We start from the raw sequence: 19,660 nt of genomic DNA on the forward strand, positions 1-19,660 counted from the left end.
AGAATTAGGGAGGAAAAAATACCTCTTTTAATTGTACAACAAAGTATTCATCTCCGTTCATCTCTCGTCTCGACAATCCACCCCAGTGGCAGTGATTGTGATTTCGCCCCAGTGAAGAGCCCCCCAGAGAGAGGGAGATGAGTGTGGAAAATGGCGAGAAAAACCCAACACGATTGTTGGTATAACTGGCGATGGGTTTGGGGGGGGGGGGGAGCTGAAACGGTGAGGAAGGAGAAATGAGTTGAAATGCTACAAAGTGACATTTTCGCAAGCATGTGCCCCATTTGGGGAGAGACTCATACTTGCTAAACGGTCTGCTCTCATTCTCGAGATAATGAATCTGATGATTGTAAGTGAAGTGGTATGTGAGATGCGAGTAATTTTGGAAGAAATCACCATGACACGTCTCATGCTCATTAATACCACACAGACTTCTCCTGTCGAGCAGCTTGTGGACTTTTCCCCCTTTCATCCTCGGGGCGCTCACAACACCACCCATGAAGATGAGTGATTGTCGCAAGTCATTATTCCACAAGAGGATGCAATTCCCAACCAGTGAATATACTGAAACAGCAAATTGCTGCAGAATTGATGTTGAGTTCTACTTCTCAGAATTTGCATATTTATCTGAGTCTATACCGGTGGAATTAATCTCTATTTAACTATAGTCTCCATGTTTCAATACAATTATCTCAATATCTAGTGCATCGCATTGTTTTTCCTTTTGTGCTGACGAAATGTTTAGAAAGTGGGCGACAAAGTCATTGAGTATTTTGAAGATGCGAGGTTATCTCGTATATAAGAAACTTGCAAACAGTTCATCTACAATTGAATTCTCATCCAAAACTTTACCCACATATCTCTTCAGTAAAGCCCATGTCTTCTCCCCTGATGAATTGCTCTTGTAAGATAATCCACTATAGTTTCCACTCTACACAACCTCTCTTCCTGGCGGTCTAATAAAATGACAGAATTAATGGTGGTCGAAATAGTGTTGATGGCAACTTTTCACCAGTCGCCCCCATTTCGCAAAACATCACAAATCAAACTACTTCCTTTGATTTCCATATAGGTTTAAACCTGGCAGACAAAGTGATTATGATAAATGTATTATTAAAGGATATTTAGCAGCGTGCGCGTCAGAAAATATCGCACTTTTCAGACTTAATGGCCGCATAAGAAAATGTGAGGAAACTTTTCTTATTATCAATGAAATATCCCTTCAAGCATCAGTGACTTGATTTATATGGCATATTGGGAGAACCAGGGGAGAAAGAGTCCCCAGGATAATGATGGCATTTTTCCCTCTGGCCCATTGGGAGAATTAGGAAAATATCGGAGAAAAAACAACAAGTTAGAAAAACTTCAATAGAGAGAGAGAATATGGCGAAACCTTTTTCGCACACCACCCATGATTTTGTCCCCAAACTCGAATGGACGGATTGCATGGATGTTATAAGTGTATTTATGTATACAATATCATTGTCGGGTAGGCCGAGTGATAACATTTGGACCCATTATTCCACATATTATACATGTACACATATTTTCCACATACACACAATATTTAATCGAATTGTAGGTGGGTTTAGCCTGGGGCTTTTGCATAGAATTCGACAAATGTTTAATGCGCGATATTGAAGAGAACCAATTCACAAAATTTGTACGGTATTGGCTTTTCATTTGAGAGCGCCATGGAAGTGTTATAAAAGATTAAATACATTGATTGTCACCGGAGATTTCACATAACATACCTACCGATGGGGATGCCGAATTAGAGTATAGTCGTGCGTAGTAACAAGTTTCCTGGGGGTTATAAATCCTCTTAAGGGATGTGTGGTGGGTCGTGTTTGTCTTTCAGATGCAAGATAAACGGTGAAATATTAAATTTTCACGAGCAAATAACTCAATCTGGTATGGAAGAAATCTCTCTTTCTCCGGCATTTCTTCAAGACACACACGCTCATGATTCATGAAGTGGATGCGATAGAGCCAAATTCCTCTTCCTCATCATTCCCCAATCTCTCTATATGTGTAATGGGTAATATGCTCCTCAATATTTGCTTATTCAGTCTATACAGATTATCATCCCACTTCACTCGCTTCTCTTTCTCTCTCTCTCTCGCTTCCGCACTTTCTCTCGTCAATTACATGGGTCAAGGCACCCTCCCAAAATGTAAGATGTTAGTCAACGGCGGACCAATTTATTTATTCATTTTTATAGCCATTTCAATTACAAAATGGAGAGTGGATTAACCAGAAAGTGCGGTGGGAATTTGAAAAATGACTCAAAGCACACCTCGTCGATGACCCAGAGAAGGGTTTCGCCCCGAAAGGCTTGTCTGCAAAGGGATTATGCTAAAATTGCCCTATTTTATGAAGAAAAATACAGAGTTGTTAGAACTCATAAAATTTGTCATGAATTCTGGCATGAAATTGAACTCATCTGGTTAACAATTAGTTAATTTTTAATCAAATAATGCATTCTAAATGTTTCACACTGCGATTTTGGTATCTCTGGAGAATAGGAGCATTTGTTCTTACAGATTATGTGTCAGAGTCTCTATCAGTGTAATCCTGAGAAAGACTGAGATTGACTATTTTCTCAACTACTACAACGAAGCAAAGATCGTAAGCGATATTTCACATAATTTGGCGTAATTATGGCGATAAACAAATATTAGCCGGAATTCACAGACATTTACGGTGTTTCACTGAACGTCATTCAAACGACGCTGTCTTTTTCAAAATAATAGGGAACTTTTAGCATAATACCGTCGCTGGGTGTTTTTCGGTTGCCCATTTTATTGGCTCCTGTAGTCAAAGTTCGAAATGGATGCGAGTGGAATTTTTTCATCGTCAAAAACGCTCTGGGAAACACTATCTCGGATGGCACGTGAAATGTATGTGAAAAATTTCGATTGAATTGCATAGTGTTGACCAGGGGTTGAAATTCCAAGTGAAATTCAATAGCACGCACTCCGCTTTTTGCCGCGCGTACTATAAAAAAAAGCCAGAAAGGTATAGGAAAAGCGTCCAATCAATAAAATAAATATAGGGGATTTCTTCGTGTGCCCGTGGGGATGTTATGATATCATAAATTCCGAAGGTGTTCGTCGTGAAGAGTGCGGAAAAAGAAAGCTCTCACAATTTTCATTCACACCTTCCAAGGGTGGCACTTGTCTGGGGAGTCAAGAATTTTGTAGGCTCTCATGACTAATATTGTGCAATAAATCTCAAAAGTTATTTTTTTAAAGCTCTCCACGCGACATAAAAACAGTCCGAGCGCTGAGAAAAGAATTGCTCGACTTTTGCCCGCAGTTTTCACCTTTACAATTCTCAGATTAGACAGACTGGAAATAAAACTTTCCCGCGTGCATCAAAGTGTAATAATTGCATGAATTTGAGAAGGGTAAAGAGCTCAGTTAAAAAAAAACTGTACAATATCACATAAATTTGTGAATACAACCAACGTCATCGCGACGAACGAGAGACAGAGAAAAAAAACACTGAAACCATTTCTTCGTAAGCTTTGAAGTTCTTTGAATACGTGTTTCCCAACTTTAGCATTTTTCTCCCTTTCTTGCAGAATTGTTGTTTTATCCTTCGCGCACGCTTTTTCCCCCCAACTCGTATGGATACATTTTCATGCAACGGTGACGGGTTGACATTAAAAGAAAGTGCTTTCTTGAATTTTTTTGAGGAATAAAACACTGAAAATACTATATAACACGTGTGGCACGTTGTATTCGTTACAAGGCGCGAGCTTTTCGCCAAGAACACTAGATCCTATCTTTATTTCGCACTTTGTATACTGTGAAATTGAGATTTGTTCAAAGTTGGGTGAGAGTGGAAAAAATATGAGGAAGAAAAAGTATCATTTCTCCCATTCCAAGAAAAATTTTAAATTTAATTGCAATGTCATTTGCACGCTTGAATTCCAAACAAGTTTTTTGCTGCATTTTTTCTTGATTTTTCCCCAGAAAGTATTGCAACTGACCTGAAAATATGACTCGACATTTTCTCTACAATAAGTTCGTTAGGACATTTTTTTTCTCTCAAATTGTCCTCTAGAGGGAAAAATTTCCTTATTATTTACGGCAACGTGAAACATGTACACCTATCGCACCTTACGTAGGTGTCGAAAGCTCATTTATTTTGTCACGTAAGAAGGCAAAGATGCCACAATATAGCCGCAAAGCTCTAATCCCACAGGCATCAATAAGGAGAAATTTATTGAAACTAATAATATTGAGCGCCACCCTCAAAGCCACCGGGGGGTGATTAATATTTTTTATTAAATATTGAGTGAGAGGAGCACATAATAAATGAAGCAACTGATGTTGCCCATCGCAGAAGAGATTAATGAATCATTTTTTACTGCCTTCATCCCACTTCTTAGGGACTCGAGGGTGATTACCTTTGAAATGTATGGACGGACAGCGCTCGGATTCACCCTCATTAAAGCTCATGTACTCTCTGGCGAGCTCATGTATTGCAGGAAGTGAAAAATCACTGAATGACAATGTAATTATTATATACAAATTTTTTCCCACCTGAGCTTTTCTCTGCTTCCTCAGAAGACGACGAGGTTAGGTTTCCCATACAATTTTGAACTTCTCTTCTACGCACTTTCTCACAAAGATTTCTTGGAAATTTCACCGTAGACACATGAGATAAAACCTCTGCAGCTAATTGCAATTGATTTCAGAATCAATTATGCACCATTAAACGTGAAATTTGTACGAAAATGGAAGGGAAAAAAGACGCGCTCACATTGCCGACGACTATCAAAGCTCACTTCGGATTGTGGTGAATTTACTCTTCTCCTCACGAGTGTGGTGAGTAAAGTGACGTTTTGAGAGCACGGAAGATAATCACTGTGTTTTTCTTGTGTTTTCTTCTGCATTTTCTCACTAAATCGTGTAACAGAGTTCAAAAGGATGGCTGAGGGTTTCGAAGGGAACGGAGAATACTCCAATTACGGCGATGGATCGAGTGACTTTAAGAGGAAAAGCACATTGCAGCGCGATGTAGAGGAGGACGCCGAAGAGGCTCCTGTAAATGAGAAAACCACCGAATATGTCCGGGAACTGCTGTCTGAGCGGGTGCAAATAGACCGGAAGTACCCCCTGTGCGACAAACTGCTGGAACAGGGTGAGCAAGTGCGGCCACATAGTGGAAATTTCAGGGAATTTGAGCGAAAGTGTGTGTTTTCGCCGGCCGCCATGATTATCACTTTGGCCCATGAATATATAATAGATCAATATTTACTCACGAGGTCCTTTTTTCCCTTCTTCAGCCGACACGTACCATAGAGAAGTCCTCGCACAGAGGCCCGCAAGGCCCTGCCAAAGACCTGATAGATTGTGGGTAGTTTAGGTGTATTTTAAAAATTTAAATGTCCTGTGATTAGCTCTAAAAATCCTTTAAATACCTCTCGATCCTTGCTAAAATCTTCTCTCCTTTCATGGTAACTCACTCAACTAAACTTAACACTAGAAACAAAAGTGATTAAGTTGCGGTTTATGAGATTAATTATCAGCACGTTTGCTTTTCAGAGTGCTGCGCAACAAGTTAAGAGTAAAGTTGTATTGTTGCACTTCCTCTGCAGACGCTTCAAAACCACTCGTGTTAGATTATCGAAATCAATTTTGAGAACTTATATATGAAGCGTGAAAAGTTTTTAAATAAATCAAGAGATTCTTAATAGAGTTTTCTCAAACTAAAACTGTGGGCAACTTTCTGCTCAAGGGACAATAAAATTGTTAGAGAAACTGCAAATATACAACTCTCATTCGCTGGGGTTTGTAATTCAATAAGTCACAGAGCTTTTCACACACAGAGAGAGCGACGACGGACTAAGAAATGAGAGTAAGAGTTATTACATTGTTGGTATTTTCACCAACAAGAGGAGTTGTAAAGGATACACAATTGTAGCATGCAAATTCAGAGAAAATGTAAAGGATTCATGGGATATCAGCATTGAAGTAAATGAAATTCATTTGTGTATTGTTGCTTCGTCTCTAATGCTTTCGAAGGAATGACTTTTTATATTAAATTATGGTTGGAAAGAATGTGTGTGTGTGTGTGTTCACATCCTTTGGGCCCCAAATGAATTTTAGAGAATTCCTTTGTGCACAGGTATTTTCATGTCTCTCCAGATGAAATACGAGTTGAGGGTATTGTTTGAAAATTTAATTTTTCATTCTACTTGCAGAGTATTCTTCTGAAAAGTGTGTATGTGTGTTTTTTGTAAGAAAAGTCATGGAGAATTTTAGGATAGATTTAATAATTTCTATAAAATTCGACTGGCAGTACATTTTGTGAGATGATCATTTATTATTCAGACTCACAAGAGTGTTTGACATGTCTTTGGTCTCTCTAATGTCTTTTTTTTCTTCTCTTCCTCCTTGCAGAAGAAGAAGAAAGAAAAAGGGGTGGATAAGGATATTGAATTTTATAAATATTTTATCATATCTACGCAAATTGAGAGAAATACCCATTTAACCATTTGAGTGAAATTGCTTTTGTTTGGAATCATGTCACGAAAGGGATCCATGTATTGCGAATGTCCTTTTCTCATCGTGTGTGTTTTGCCATCGCCTCATTGTATCATTTATGGCGCACACAACACAACATATGTAACATATCGAATGTGTGTAACTTTTGAACTTATTTTGAGAAAAGAAAGTTTGCCATTTCATCTTTGCTCGGGCAGCGATAGCGAGATGAGGAAGAAGAAAAAAAAACTGAGGGCGAGAGAGAGAGAGGAAAAGTTGTTGCCCAGGAAAATGGTTTGCCGTCCGTAATTATGTTTATCGCTCGGGAAAGATATCTCATTAAATGAATTGCCCAATATGGGATGAATGGCCAGACCTTTCGCCACATTTCAACAGTCTTTGGGGCTTCTTTAAACAACTTTGTCACACTCTCCGGGACTGGATCTTGAGCGAAATTGTGGTCACATCGTCAAAAAATAAATTGAATTACTTGAGAATTTTCTCTGCTTAACACTTGATTCACACATCGTAACATTGAAAATTGTTAGATTTCGTCCTTCCCTTCGATTAGATCTCTTTATTGTCCTTGATTGAAATTAGTTTTTCAATCATTCAAAATTATTATTGTCTTATTGAGAGATTAGAAACCCAGCTAAGAAGTTCATATCATCCACATTTAACCGGAATTATAACAATTCCCAACTGTGATCTATCAATTCGTCGTCGTAAATACTGTCGATGATGCGGCGAATCGGGTTGATAAAGGTGTCTGAGATTCAATGCTTTTCTATTTCCCACCTATCTTGCATACATCATCTCCCAAAAGCATAGCCGAAGAAGTGTCGAAAGCCATTGAGGGTGAAATGGAATATATGGTTTATATTATAAATGTTGACACGAGCTTGATTACATTTTGAACTGAAATCGATAGGAGAACAACAAAGGCATCCATTCTTTATTGAGAAATGTGTTTTTTTTTTTCCCTGTGCGCTTCTGAGGGCCAAACATGGGCACAGAGTGAGAGAGAGAGAAAGAGAAAAAGAAGAAAGGGTGGACGTGCGGAAGGGGTGAAAAAAAGCGAAACAAGAAAACATGGGAGTAAAATAAATAAAGAAAAATCAATCTCCTGCTTTGCTGGATGGGCGCGATGAAGGAAGCTAGAAGCAGGAGCTTTCGGGATGACGAACAAATAGAGAAAGCGTGTGTGAAAATTTCTCCAGACGATATAAATTGTATTTAAATTTGAGGACAAAATCACAAGTGACTGGTTGTTTGGTGGGAAAGCGATGAAGGATGAAAAGTTGAGGACTAAATCACGGGAATTTATTATTGTTGATCCGATCAAAAAAAAAAAAGGGGGGAAGACAAGGAGAAGAATAAAGAAGTGAGGAAGGCACAAAGAACGACTTTCACAGGCAGCCATACTCAAAATTGACTTTTCTATTTAGTGTGTTATGATTTTCTTCTTGAACTGATAGAAGATTATTGAGTTAAAAAGTTTCTCATATTTTCTCGCTGTTGGCGTGTGAAGAACAAAAAAGAGTGTGAGAGAAAAAAGGACAGAATTGAGTATTCCAGAAGGAAAGTGGCACATTTCTTTTTTTCTCATCATGTTTTCAGAGGTTGGAAAAGCTGTGGCGCGAGCAAAACGACGACGTTGAGAAGATAAATCTCCAAGCAAAAGAGGGTGATAGAGATTTTTCATTCTCTGTCTCAACACGAAGATTTGATACATTTTCTTTAGTTTAGAAAGGTGGTATAAATTCCTCTGTAAATTGGTATATTTCAGTTTCTATTTTCTACATTCTGTGATGTGGAAAAATTGTGTGCCCAAAAAATGTTGGTGGAGGGAAAAGTTTTAAAAATTTATTAACATTGTCTGCAAAAGGGGAGACGAAGAAATACCTCTGGCTTTGCCATACACTTAACGCAATTGCCGAGAAAGTTTTCATAAAACTTGAAATACCACCACGAATGCTTCTTCTGCATGAGCTTCTTCTTCTGCTCCTATTTTTTTTTTCCTCTCGTGCCACCGGAAGAGTTTGTGTGAAAGCATTGGGAGTAATTAAAAGAGGAGAACTTCCTGTGGATGTTAATTCAATTCATTAGCATACCGCCGGGTCCATTGTCTCTTCAGCGCGTAATATAAGTTACTATTTTTTCATGGCATAAACTCACGTACATTCCATGAATTGTTTACTTAATATCATTAATAATAGCAAAATTAACTTTCATTTCACTCTCTCAAAACAGCAAATGAAAAGTGTCTGGATGGGTTTGAGTGGAGTTGAGAAAATTCTTGGGTTTCACAGTCTGGATAGGTGTGTGCAACCATCAGAAGGTGTTTTCCCTCTAGCCATTGATGGGCAAATGGGGTGGATATTTCACCCTGTGAACAATTTCACTCTCGGGCTCCATTAGCAAAAGTGAACACACACACACGCTCAACGCCCAAATAAATAAATTGAGATAATATTTTTTTTTACTCTCTTTTTCTGGCCAAAAATTGCCAGAGGGTCATAAATGAAAATGGGTTAAATCAATGGATGCCACCAACATATTGCTCCGTCTCCATCCGCTGTTTTTGGGGATTTTTTTTTGTTTTTTTGGAGAAAGGCGCGATATTGCGCCATGAAATTCACAGAATGTTTGGCGAGGAAATAATATCCATGAAAGGGAGTGAAAAATCCACTCAGACCCAAACTTTTATAGAAGATGTGATGAATTTCGGGGAATTTCTCATCTTACATTGAGAGATATTGAGAGTGTTATTTAATATTTCTGACCAACATAAAATATAATGTATAACTTCATGAGTGGATTTTCATATATTTTGCAACAATGTCCAAGGGGATGATAATATGGTTTAGAGTACATCACTTCTTAACACTTCCAAATATGCTTGATAGCACTTGAAATTCTTAGACTGTGTGCACATTAATTCTGAAATTATAAGAAACCGCATTTTTTGACATTTTTCCAACCATAATCTCAACATATAACTAAGAGATCTTCAAAGACTCTTTCTTAGCATAAGAAGTTGAGAAAAACATTGTTTATTGCATGAAAACGCAAAATCTCGTTACATAACCCAGAGAAGCATTATTACGATTATTTGTGCGTTAAAATCAAAAGAAATCTGAAAGATTTGGATAATTTTGTGAGTAAAAGAAGTACTCAGAAAAGGAATATTGTATGCTTTGGAACATTTCCACTTCTTAAATACTCCTGCTGATCTGTACACCACTTCTGACTGTATTATCTCTCTCTTGACAACATCCTCAGATGGGGGAGGGGGAAAGCACAGCTAAAGAGTGACTCAGATGAGATTTATTTCCTCAGCCACACAGAATTTATATAACAATTTATACATTTCGGTCGAACAACTATCTAATTTGCTCTGGCCTACAGAGCTTGAAAGTTGAAGGTTTTCTGCAGGATGTTGTGCCACAGGAAGAGCAAATGTGTGGGAAGAGATAGTGAAAGATTTATTTTCCACACTTCTTCGTGCAGTTGAGGAGTGAATGTGAACGAGAGAGAGAGAGAGAAGCTTAGACACATATAAAATTTTAACAACTATTTCCTCTTGGGTGGAAATTTGAGTGAAAGTTCCACTCTAACTGGTGTGACGAAGATACGACAAAGTTTTGGCCGCTTTTCTTATATATGTACGGAAAGTTAAATGAAATGAGAAGAGAAAAAGGCATTCTCGTTAATTGGCATACAAGCTTTTTCCACACACACACACAATGCCATCGTCGCTTTTATTGTCTGTCCCATTCCCGCTCTGAATTTTCTTTGCCCACCCACTTTTGTGGTCAGGCTTTTCTCCTTGGCATTAAGAGAGTGTATTTTAGGAAATTTGCTGCCAAATATTATAGAGTGTATTTTCACTAATGGTTATATATGTTACCTTTCGGTCAAGAGGGAAAATGAGGGTGAAATTCAAAGGCAAGATAAACAGTGTTGAATGTGAAGCCGCAGAGAGAGAAAGAGAAAATCAGAAAAAGAGTTTATTCATCTTTGAAATTTCCACCCTAATTATATAGACACAAAGATACATACGTTTTACATGGAATGTGATAAATGGAATAGGAAATAGAGGTGAATGTTAGTGGTTCCTTTTTGCCCTATATATGTACAGAATGGCAAAGGAAACTCCATTCGGCAACATGGGCAAAGGAAAAAGCACTTTTTCCTCGACAAGAAAAAAAATACAACTGCCAATAAATGATTTATTTAAGTAAAAAGTCTCCCATTGAGAAATGGACACAGAGGACAAGGGATTGCTATTATAGTTGTGTCGAGGCGTTTCTTGTGCAGTATTTTTCAACATGGTTTGTTGTGTACATATGGATCTCATAAATTGCTTACTGTTCACCTCTTGTACAGCATTATTTTATTTATGTGCTTGACCAATGCATTTATTTGCTTTTGTTATGCGGTCACCGTGAGGTGGGCAAAGAATAAACAAAAAAAAAGGAACGAGAATAGATACATTTGGCGCGAGGAGATTTCTCAACGGATTGTGTGTCCTGATTTCTCTTTCATGTGCTTCTTTTTTTTCGCCCATCACAGAAATCCAGAGAGTCCAGCAAAGTGGAAAAGTACCACCACGTGAAAATCGTTATGTGGACATCTATCGTGAGAAGCAGATTCGGGTGAATGTAAAAGTTCTTGTGCCCGTGAAGGAGCATCCAAAGGTGTGAAGGGAGATTCTCGTGGAGTTGCGAATGTGTCGAGTTAATTATGCATTGCTTGGCGGCACTAATTTATTGTTTCGTCTTCTCTTTTTGGGCGCAGTTCAATTTCGTGGGTAAATTGCTGGGCCCCAAGGGCAATTCCATGAAGCGCCTGCAGGAGGAGACAATGTGCAAGATGGCAGTTTTGGGCCGCGGCTCTATGAAGGATCGCAAGCGCGAGGAGGAACTCAGGGCGTCGCTGGAGCCAAAGTATGCACATCTCAATGATGACTTGCACGTGGAGATTTCTGCTCTGGCGCCGCCGGCTGAGGCACACGCGAGGATTGCTTACGCCCTGGCCGAGGTGAGAAAGTACCTCATTCCGGACAGCAATGACAACATTCGGCGTGAGCAGATCCGCGAGTTGCTGTCGGAGAACAATCCCGAGCACGATGTTGAGCTGGAGCAGCCAAGAGCCATTCCGCAACCTCGGCCACCGCCCGTGACGGCGTACTACCGCGCCGCACCGGCGCCAACTCCTCCGCCGCGCACTCAAGTCTCCGGACGCACTGTGATGCCGGCCAAGCAGAAGATCATGTCGATACTGGATCGCGCCAGAACGGCCATGGAGGAGAGTTATGGGTGAGTCTTTGAGCGCCTCAATGGTGATCTGTTGGCGATCTTTGACGTGTGTGGAATTCTTATGTATATTCAGTGTGATTTCCTTTGCTGATTCGACAGACTCATCACTCATTTGATAAAAGAGTCCCCAACAAATTAAATAAGTTTTCACTCTGTGCCTTTTCAGGCCGCCGCCGACGAGTGCGAGGCAATACGAGGAAGCTGCTGTCTTCGATGATCCGCCATACGAGGGATACTCATATGCGCATCACAGTTCCGCGATTCCATCGCGAACGCGCTACGAAATTCCCGAATACGATCCTCCAGAGTACAGGCGCGAATACTATAGAGGATCTCCAACGTATCCAGGTAATAAAGCCACGCTTTGTTGTGTTTTACTATTTTTCTTTTTCAAAAATTAGGATGATTGTGACTTTACGTAAGAGAAGAGAAAGTAATGAAAATCGCGGTATAAATTTATCGAATGAACTATGAATAATTATAAAACACATATAAAGAAAAGAGGAATATTTCAGCCAAAGGACGTCAAAAGCGAAAAGGGAAATGAAGAGATATAACATTATGTCTAAATAATAATTATGCAATGTGACTCGCCATTTAAAAAGTCTTAATGAAATCAAATATAATGCCAAAATACAGTGAAACCAAGTGCGACGGCGGTTCGGCCATCCTGGAAGAGTAGCGGTGGATATCCGTCGGCGCGCGGACACGAAGAGTCGTCGACAAAGCACCATCACGCCCATGCAAGTCGTGAAAGATATCGCAGCTCGCCTTATCAAACATCCAGATCATCTAAGTAAATGTCTAAATATAAATATTTCTACTCCTTTTGTTGCCGTAAAATCTGATTTGGACAGAACTGAAAAAAATGTCGGGGGTTAAACTAAAGCCCAAAAATAAGGAAAACGTTTTTAAAAAAATGCTTGCTAAAACATTTTTAAAATCTTTTTTAAAAACTTAAATATTTTTTGAAAAGACAAAATGATGAGTAGATTTAAGATTCACGGTAAAATGCCTGCAGAGAGAAAAAATACGATAAAAAAAAATAATACTTTAACAATTTGCAATTTTAGATTCTGAGGAGAGAAATAAAATAATTTAAAAGAAAGAGTGAATTGGCATTTAAGAAAAGAGCATTTTATTAATGCTCAAAATAACATAAGTTAGATTTTTTTCATTAAAAACTAAAAAAAATTATTTTACTCTCATCTTAACCGATAAAACAATTTCTTTAAGGTTCCATTGGATTATAAAAAGACAAGAAAAATGACAAGAAATATAAAAGTGTCTTTCGAATGATATGGAAATTGTAACAAATGCTAAAAGAAAATATACAAATGTTTCAGAGAAATCCGTGAAAATTCAGATTCACTTAAAAGAAAAAAAAAACACACACAAACACCAAAAAAGTGAGGACTTTATAAAGATGATCGTGCAAATAAATAAACTGCAAGAGTGAGAATTCAGCATTTATAGATCTAGAATTATGCTAATATGCCATTTGTTTCTGCAGGAAGCAGAGGACTTAGGTAGCGAGCGAGGATCAGCAGTTGAAGGTGAAAGAATTGCCACGAAAAGAGAGCGGTTATCAGCTGATAAAGGCAAGTATATGAGGAAATGTTCAATTTCTCTGCATAATTACATTAATTTTTCTTCCTTTTCAGACCGAAAACTTCAGCTCAAGTCACGCGCGCAGAAAGGATGCAAATTTCCCACAAATTTTACTCTATTCGAATCTAATCGTAGAATTATTCATCAAGAAGCAATTTATTGCAATCCAAATAATATTTTAGTAATGACAGTAAATTTATTAAATTATTATTGTGTGGTAATCAGAAATTTTGTATCTCTGTCGAATAGTGAGAGAATAAATATTCAAGGACATAGTGGAATTCTGCTTAATCCGTAGGATTCTGGATGACCAGCAGGATGAAGTCCTTATCCGGGGCCACCATGATTTCGTGCTTCTTGGAGCGGACGCGCAGGAAGGTGAGATCATTGGAAGGGTCCAAGTCCCTGACCACACTTCTCGCCTTGTCAGCCAGCTGACTCATCAATCCGGCGTACTGAACCGTCGTGGTGTTGTCAAGTGTGCTCTTCACGGGAATGCCTGCAAAGAAGACACACTACAGATCTGCTCCCTGACTCCTGGCGGGGGCGCTATTTGCCGCCAGTACCTTCATTATTCACAACAATTGTCCCGACAACGCCTTTGTGGGACTGAATTCTCTTCAGCGTCTCCTCAACTTCTTGCGACTGCAACAAATGGAGAATTATCAGAAAAATGAGGAGCTTCTCACACACTATTCACTTGCCATTTCCACAGGATCTTTTCAGGAGGATTTCGGGAAAAAGATTATTGATGTCACTGCTCTGTTGTTTTGGCCACTGGAGGGGCGAAAGTGTGGTTATGTCTGATGGTGAATATGAAAGTGACCCAAAATCCCACCCAAATGGAAATGGCGCGAAGCTTTTTCCCCTCTCACGCTCTGAGGAAAAATTACATTTATTCCCACATAAAAGTCTATTATTCTTTCACTGTTCTACCCTCTTTACCCTTTTGAAAGGCAATAGAATAATTCATGCCGATAAATACACATTTCTAGGCAGGTAAAACAACAATTGTCCCTTTGCCTATTGATGCATAGAGATGATTGTGGCTGATAAAATTAATGTTTTGCTGTGGCAAATGCGAGTATTACATGGAGTTGGTGTTCAGTATAATTGTGCTCTCTTGCCTGACGAGATGGAGAAAGTCAAGGAGAAAGTTGATGAAAAGGATTTGCATCTCTACATCAATGAGTGTTTTGCAAAGATTGCCGAAAAGAGTGATATTCTCGAGATTATTGCGCTGGATGATAACAGTGAGTTGATCAAGAGTTTCTTTACTTGAAGTCTTAAGATCTGAGGGAAAAGTTCTTTGCTTGAACATTGCAGACGATCCAATCAGAAGCACCATTCGTGATCGTCAAGTGAACTTGGATTATACAGGACTCTTCGGGTCACTGCTAATGAAGGCTCGTCGCGCCGTGAGGCTCATGGATGCCAATGATGAGCTCGTGGAGATCCGCGTGAGGACGAGAAAGCACGAGACATTCATAATTCCGGATGAGAATGTGACTTTCATCACCGTGCAGAGTTCCGTTGATAGAATCTAAAGTTCAAATGTTGCGCTCGCCAGTGGTGAATTCGGCCGCTATGTTCACCACCACTTTTCTCCGCGAGCGCATCGTCAGTGGAGTTTGTATTTCAATGGCTGCCAATGTGATTAGATTCCGTGTGAGTTTTCATGTGATTTTCCTGTCTCCCAGCGAGAGTGCATTGATAGTGTAGTGTGAAAGTTTTATGGAAGATCCCAATAAAGGTGGGTGTGATGGAGTTTCCGTGGATGCACGGCGCTGTGGCCGGGAAAAAGGGGTTGTGAGGAAAAGTGGTCAGTCTGTGACTATGTATATGTGTGGAGGAAGAACATTTTCTTATCACTCTCCCTCTCGGACTCCATTGCTCTGAGTGTGTGAGGTGGAATTTTCATTCACGCGGGACTGTGAGATAATTCCGCAGTGCCCCGTGATATATGGCACACAGGTGCAGATCTCGCTCTGTGACCCAGAAAGTCGGGATTGTCGGGAATTTGACATCTTTTCGCAAGATTTCTTTTCGTGGCCAAAACACTCCTTGTCTCTCGGCACTTTGGGGCGTTCGGCGATAAATCACACTCCCAGTTGACCAGAGAGTCTCAGTGGGTGTCTTCTCGCCATCTCAATATATATATTGATTGCACTGCGGGGGGAATGAGGACATCCACCCTCGAGCGAGAGAAAGGGAGAGACGGATCTCAGAGGCGCCAAAAAGTGAATAAATTTCACACTGCGAAATTAAATCGCTCAATATTCGTGGTGGAATGCGATGCAAAGGCGGGAGAATCTCCCTCGCTGCCCTATATAGAAGCCCACAATACGTGTGGAATAGAGCGTTTTGGGGTCGGTCACTGACTCCTGCGGCTCTTTCTCTCACTCTGTGTGTCCTTTCGCCCCAATGGAAAAGTGCGCTTTGATGGCTTCCACAGAGAGGGTTCAGGTCAAGGAGAACTGGCGCGCGAGTGCACAGAGGGTGAATTTGATAAGGCGCAATTATGTGCATTGGATAATCTTACAAATTGTGAGTCTAATGTTTGTCTCTTGTTTTTCAGATGGAAATTGAACCACGAATTGCGGTTTTGCAAGATTTACGATTGCAATCATTCGATTCCATTCGATTTGCATCGTACAGAACAGCATCGAAGCTGCGTCACATTCAGAAGTCCACCAATTGTGAGTAATCTTTCAATGCTGAGAATCTTGAGGGAATGTTGAGATAAATGTCTGTTTTGCAGTACATCTCGTGGATATATGGAATGTGATTGAGGCATTTCGCGAGAATGGATTGAACACACTCGAGCCGCAGAGTGACGTGAGTGTGGCTCGTCTGGAGACACTCGTCTCGTCACTCTATCACAACCTGAACAAGCGTCTTCCCACGGCACAGCAAGTTCCCGTGGATTCCAAGGCCAGCCTCCTGCTGAACTGGCTCCTGGCCGCCTACACCACGGACAACTCCGGCAAGATCAAGGTGTTCTCCATCAAAGTCGCGCTGGCGACAATGTGCGCCGGGAAGCTGGTGGACAAGCTGCGCTACGTCTTCTCGCAGATCTCCGATGGCATGGGTCAGCTGCTGCACTTCAAGCTGGGCGAGTACCTCAAGGAGGTGCTCACGCTCACGGCCGCCGTGTACGAATCACCCACATTTCACTACACGGACAACCTGGAGACGGAACTGTTCCCGCTGGACACCAAGGTAACGGTGAATGACTTCATGGGCGCACTGATGTCCGAGCCCGGACCGCCGTGTCTCGTGTGGCTACCACTGCTGCACCGCATGGCCAGCGTGGAGAATGTCGTGCATCCCACCATCTGCTCCGTGTGCCACAAGGAGAACTTCACCGGGTTTCGCTACCGTTGCCAACGATGTCACGCCTATCAGTTGTGCCAGGACTGCTTCTGGCACGGACGCGTGTCACTCAGTCACCTCACGGACCACGAGGTGAAGGAGTACAGCACGTACAAGTCACCCAGCAAGCAAATCGGCCACTCGCTGCGCAAGAGCTTTCGCTGTGTGCCCGACAAGCCAACGCAGGCCCTGCCGCGCTTCCCGGAGCAGCCCGAGAAGACGCTGAATCTGTCGCACATCGTGCCACCGTCGCCACTGCCCTCGCACAATGGCTTCGCGGATGGCGGCGTGATGGCGGGCCTGTTCGAGCGCAGCAGCACACTCGACTCCAGGGCCACGGGGTGCTCCATGGAGAGCGCGTCGCTGAACAGGGCGGCTGTGATGTCCAATGACGAGGAGCACAGACTGATTGCACGCTATGCCGCGCGACTGGCGCAGGAGAATCGCACACCAAATGCGCCGCCGGGTGAGGCGTCAATGACAGTGGATGGGGCGCGCCAGCAGCGGGAGCTAATTGCACAGTTGGAGGCGAAGAACAAGGAGATTATGCGGGAGATTGCGCGACTGAGGCGCCAACAGGAGGCGGAACAGATGAATCAAGAGAGTCCGGCGCTGATGAACGAATTGCGGGCGTTGCGACAGCGAAAGGGCGAATTGGAGGGACACTTGGGCGCCCTGCAGGACTCCAGGCGTCAATTGATGGCGCAGCTGGAGGGATTGATGCGAATGCTGAAGAATCATCAGACCTCGAGTCCCAGATCCACGCCAAACTCCAGTCCGCGCTCTGGGAAGAGTCCTCCATTGCCACAAGGTGGGAAAAATTACTTGACGAAAGATTGAATTGTGTGTTTGATTCTGGGTGACTTTTGCAGGTCCTCAGAGCGCAATCACGAGGAATTCGGCCCATCAGACTCAAGCGACTGGAATCAGTGGCAATTTGAATGATAATATGCCACAATTGACATACTCTACAGCTCCTTCAAGTGAGTTTCCCTCCTTTTTTCCCGTCCTACAACACTTGCGCATTGCTTATTTGTGATCTTGTTCGGCAGATGGAACACCGCATCTCATAACAACTGCACGTCCCGTTCGCACGGATTTACACTTCGCCGCTGACTCTGTGACTCATGCCATGTCTTCTCTGGTCAGGGAACTGAATTCGGGTGAGTTTTGCCTTGCCTCGCCGTCCGGATTCACTTTGATCTCTATTCCTTCTTTGTCCTCTCTTTATCACTTGCATTTTTATATGCCACGTGAATGGACATTTGCACAATATGTTTCTTTATGTAACCTCTTATATATATATATATATGATCTTTTTACGGTTTTTTTCACATTCAGTGTGTGGCAATTAAATAATGGACTTTAGGGGTCAGAAAAATGCAGGGTGATCATCATCAATTCATAACTTTTACGAACTCTGCAATGTTGCAACGACTCCTTAATCAATATTAACTATTAGCCAAGACATTATAGTACTCTTAATTAATTGCCACACACTGTAATTTATTTTCTCCATCTCATATTTTTGTCTCTTCCCTCACATATTATTTTTTTTCCATGAAAAAAAAATTGACATTACGAGTGGAGATGAGAAGATATCTTCAATTTATTTGTTATCTTTCACTATTAGAGGAATGTTAAATGTGTTTTTCAGAAGGATCAGAAGATGAGACTACGAAAAATATACAAAAAACTCTAGGTGAGTTTTCTCTCTGTCTTCTCTATAAACTATAAATGGCTCTTTGTTCAGAATCTTAATTGTTGCTTTCTCACAATGTAATTATATTGTTTTTTTCCCCTTTTGGTGCGCGCGCCTTGGCGAAGAAGACGTTTTTCTTCAGGATTGTCGTTGAAATGATGATTGAAGATATTGTTTTGTGTTCTGTGTTTGCAGACTTTGACGATCCGCAGAATTATCAGGAGTGGAACGAGAAGGACAATTCAAATAGTCAGTGGCAGGAGCAGTTTGCGCAGTGGAATTTGAATAGCCAGAAGTAGAGAGAGAGACGCCAAAAGATTTCTTAGCTATTTCCCTTCATGAAAAGCGTCTACAGTCGTGTGAATCTCATCAGTGGATATAATTTATAAGGATTAGAGAAGCATAGAGAGAAAATGACATTCCCACACGTGCAGGGGATTTTCCGTTTTCAGTGTATACAGAATTTAAAAAAAAAACCAGAGAAATACTTAAACTTCCCGACAGTACTTAAGTTTCTGAAACTTCTTGCAATACCAGAGAAAATGGCAGAATTGTATAGTTTTCCACAAATTGTTACATTTGTTAATAATTTTAAAACAAAGTTTTAAATTATCTACTTAAAGTATTAAGCGTAGGGCCTAATATTATATGTATTTGCTGAGTACCTAAAGATGAATAGAAAGTAGGACAGAAGAGGATTATTAATTCCTCGAATTTAGTGGCGCGCGGGTTAGTTTGGCGTTAAGGTGGAAGAATAAGTACCATTTTCTTTCTAATAACTCTGTGAAGATGTAGAGAAAAATTGCGGATTTTGATACATAAAAGAAGAAAAAAAATGCTATTCACAAACATTATACATTCCATTAAATTCGCGAAAGAGGTTTGAAGAATGAAAAAGAGAGATAAAAGTCGCAATATCGTGAAAATATTGTAGGAAGAGAGAAAATTTCAATTCCATTCACACATAATCAATTAATCAAAAAGAATTATAAAAAAAAGCATACTTATATATACATAGTGTAATGCATATTACCAATGAATGTCTTAAGCGTAAAGGTATAAAAAAAAAACTTAGAACGAAGCGCATGTGCATGTCAAAGAGAAAGACAAGTGTTGATTGAAATATAAATGAATATTTGCAAACA

At 40.6% G+C, this 19,660-nt stretch overlaps 4 protein-coding genes across 5 annotated transcripts in view; 2 read left to right on the forward strand and 2 right to left on the reverse strand.

Annotated features, from left to right (window-relative positions):
• The window catches only part of LOC132256403 (KH domain-containing, RNA-binding, signal transduction-associated protein 2), a 41,404-nt gene extending 36,706 nt beyond the window's left edge, over nt 1–4,698 (reverse strand). The window contains exon 1 of the mRNA XM_059752809.1: nt 4,557–4,698. The gene's annotated coding sequence lies outside the window, so the exon portion shown is untranslated. The remainder of the gene's footprint in view (nt 1–4,556) is intronic.
• A 146-nt stretch (nt 4,699–4,844) lies between these two features.
• On the forward strand, nt 4,845–13,719 carry LOC132266148 (KH domain-containing, RNA-binding, signal transduction-associated protein 2-like). Of its 2 annotated transcripts, XM_059766998.1 has the most exons (6): nt 4,845–5,157; nt 11,082–11,206; nt 11,307–11,827; nt 11,994–12,175; nt 12,467–12,623; nt 13,341–13,719. In XM_059766998.1, exons 1-6 carry the CDS (start codon nt 4,944–4,946, stop codon nt 13,354–13,356), a joined length of 1,215 nt encoding a protein of 404 aa, XP_059622981.1. In that variant the 5' UTR covers nt 4,845–4,943; the 3' UTR covers nt 13,357–13,719. The 2 variants fall into 2 exon arrangements, with proteins under 2 accessions (XP_059622981.1, XP_059622982.1); XM_059766999.1 differs by lacking the exon at nt 12,467–12,623.
• On the reverse strand, nt 13,615–14,265 carry LOC132266149 (dynein light chain roadblock-type 2). The gene is made up of 3 exons (XM_059767000.1): nt 14,143–14,265; nt 14,005–14,083; nt 13,615–13,937 (listed from the first exon to the last, which is right to left on the reverse strand). Exons 1-3 carry the CDS (start codon nt 14,143–14,145, stop codon nt 13,726–13,728), a joined length of 294 nt encoding a protein of 97 aa, XP_059622983.1. The 5' UTR covers nt 14,146–14,265; the 3' UTR covers nt 13,615–13,725.
• An 801-nt stretch (nt 14,266–15,066) lies between these two features.
• LOC132256399 (dystrobrevin beta) lies at nt 15,067–19,412 on the forward strand. The gene is made up of 7 exons (XM_059752801.1): nt 15,067–15,191; nt 16,017–16,137; nt 16,200–17,624; nt 17,686–17,796; nt 17,866–17,976; nt 18,471–18,515; nt 18,711–19,412. The coding sequence occupies exons 2-7, from the start codon at nt 16,017–16,019 to the stop codon at nt 18,812–18,814; spliced, it is 1,917 nt and encodes a 638-aa protein (XP_059608784.1). The 5' UTR covers nt 15,067–15,191; the 3' UTR covers nt 18,815–19,412.
• The last annotated feature ends 248 nt before the right edge of the window (nt 19,413–19,660 follow it).

This window comes from Phlebotomus argentipes, unplaced genomic scaffold (assembly GCF_947086385.1).
Source record: "Phlebotomus argentipes unplaced genomic scaffold, Phlebotomus argentipes genome assembly contig_5, whole genome shotgun sequence".
In the NCBI taxonomy this organism is placed as follows: domain Eukaryota; kingdom Metazoa; phylum Arthropoda; class Insecta; order Diptera; family Psychodidae; genus Phlebotomus; species Phlebotomus argentipes.

Coding starts and splice junctions, on each gene's coding strand:
- LOC132266148 (XM_059766998.1), top strand. CDS start 4,944: ATGGCTGAGGGTTTCGAAGGGAACGGAGAATACTCCAATTACGGCGAT. Junction 11,207..11,306: donor CCGTGAAGGAGCATCCAAAG/GTGTGAAGGGAG, acceptor TTTTGGGCGCAG/TTCAATTTCGTGGGTAAATT. Junction 11,828..11,993: donor GCCATGGAGGAGAGTTATGG/GTGAGTCTTTGA, acceptor GTGCCTTTTCAG/GCCGCCGCCGACGAGTGCGA.
- LOC132266149 (XM_059767000.1), bottom strand. Junction 13,938..14,004: donor AATTGTTGTGAATAATGAAG/GTACTGGCGGCA, acceptor TCTTCTTTGCAG/GCATTCCCGTGAAGAGCACA.
- LOC132256399 (XM_059752801.1), top strand. CDS start 16,017: ATGGAAATTGAACCACGAATTGCGGTTTTGCAAGATTTACGATTGCAA. Junction 17,977..18,470: donor GGTCAGGGAACTGAATTCGG/GTGAGTTTTGCC, acceptor TGTGTTTTTCAG/AAGGATCAGAAGATGAGACT. Junction 18,516..18,710: donor AAATATACAAAAAACTCTAG/GTGAGTTTTCTC, acceptor CTGTGTTTGCAG/ACTTTGACGATCCGCAGAAT.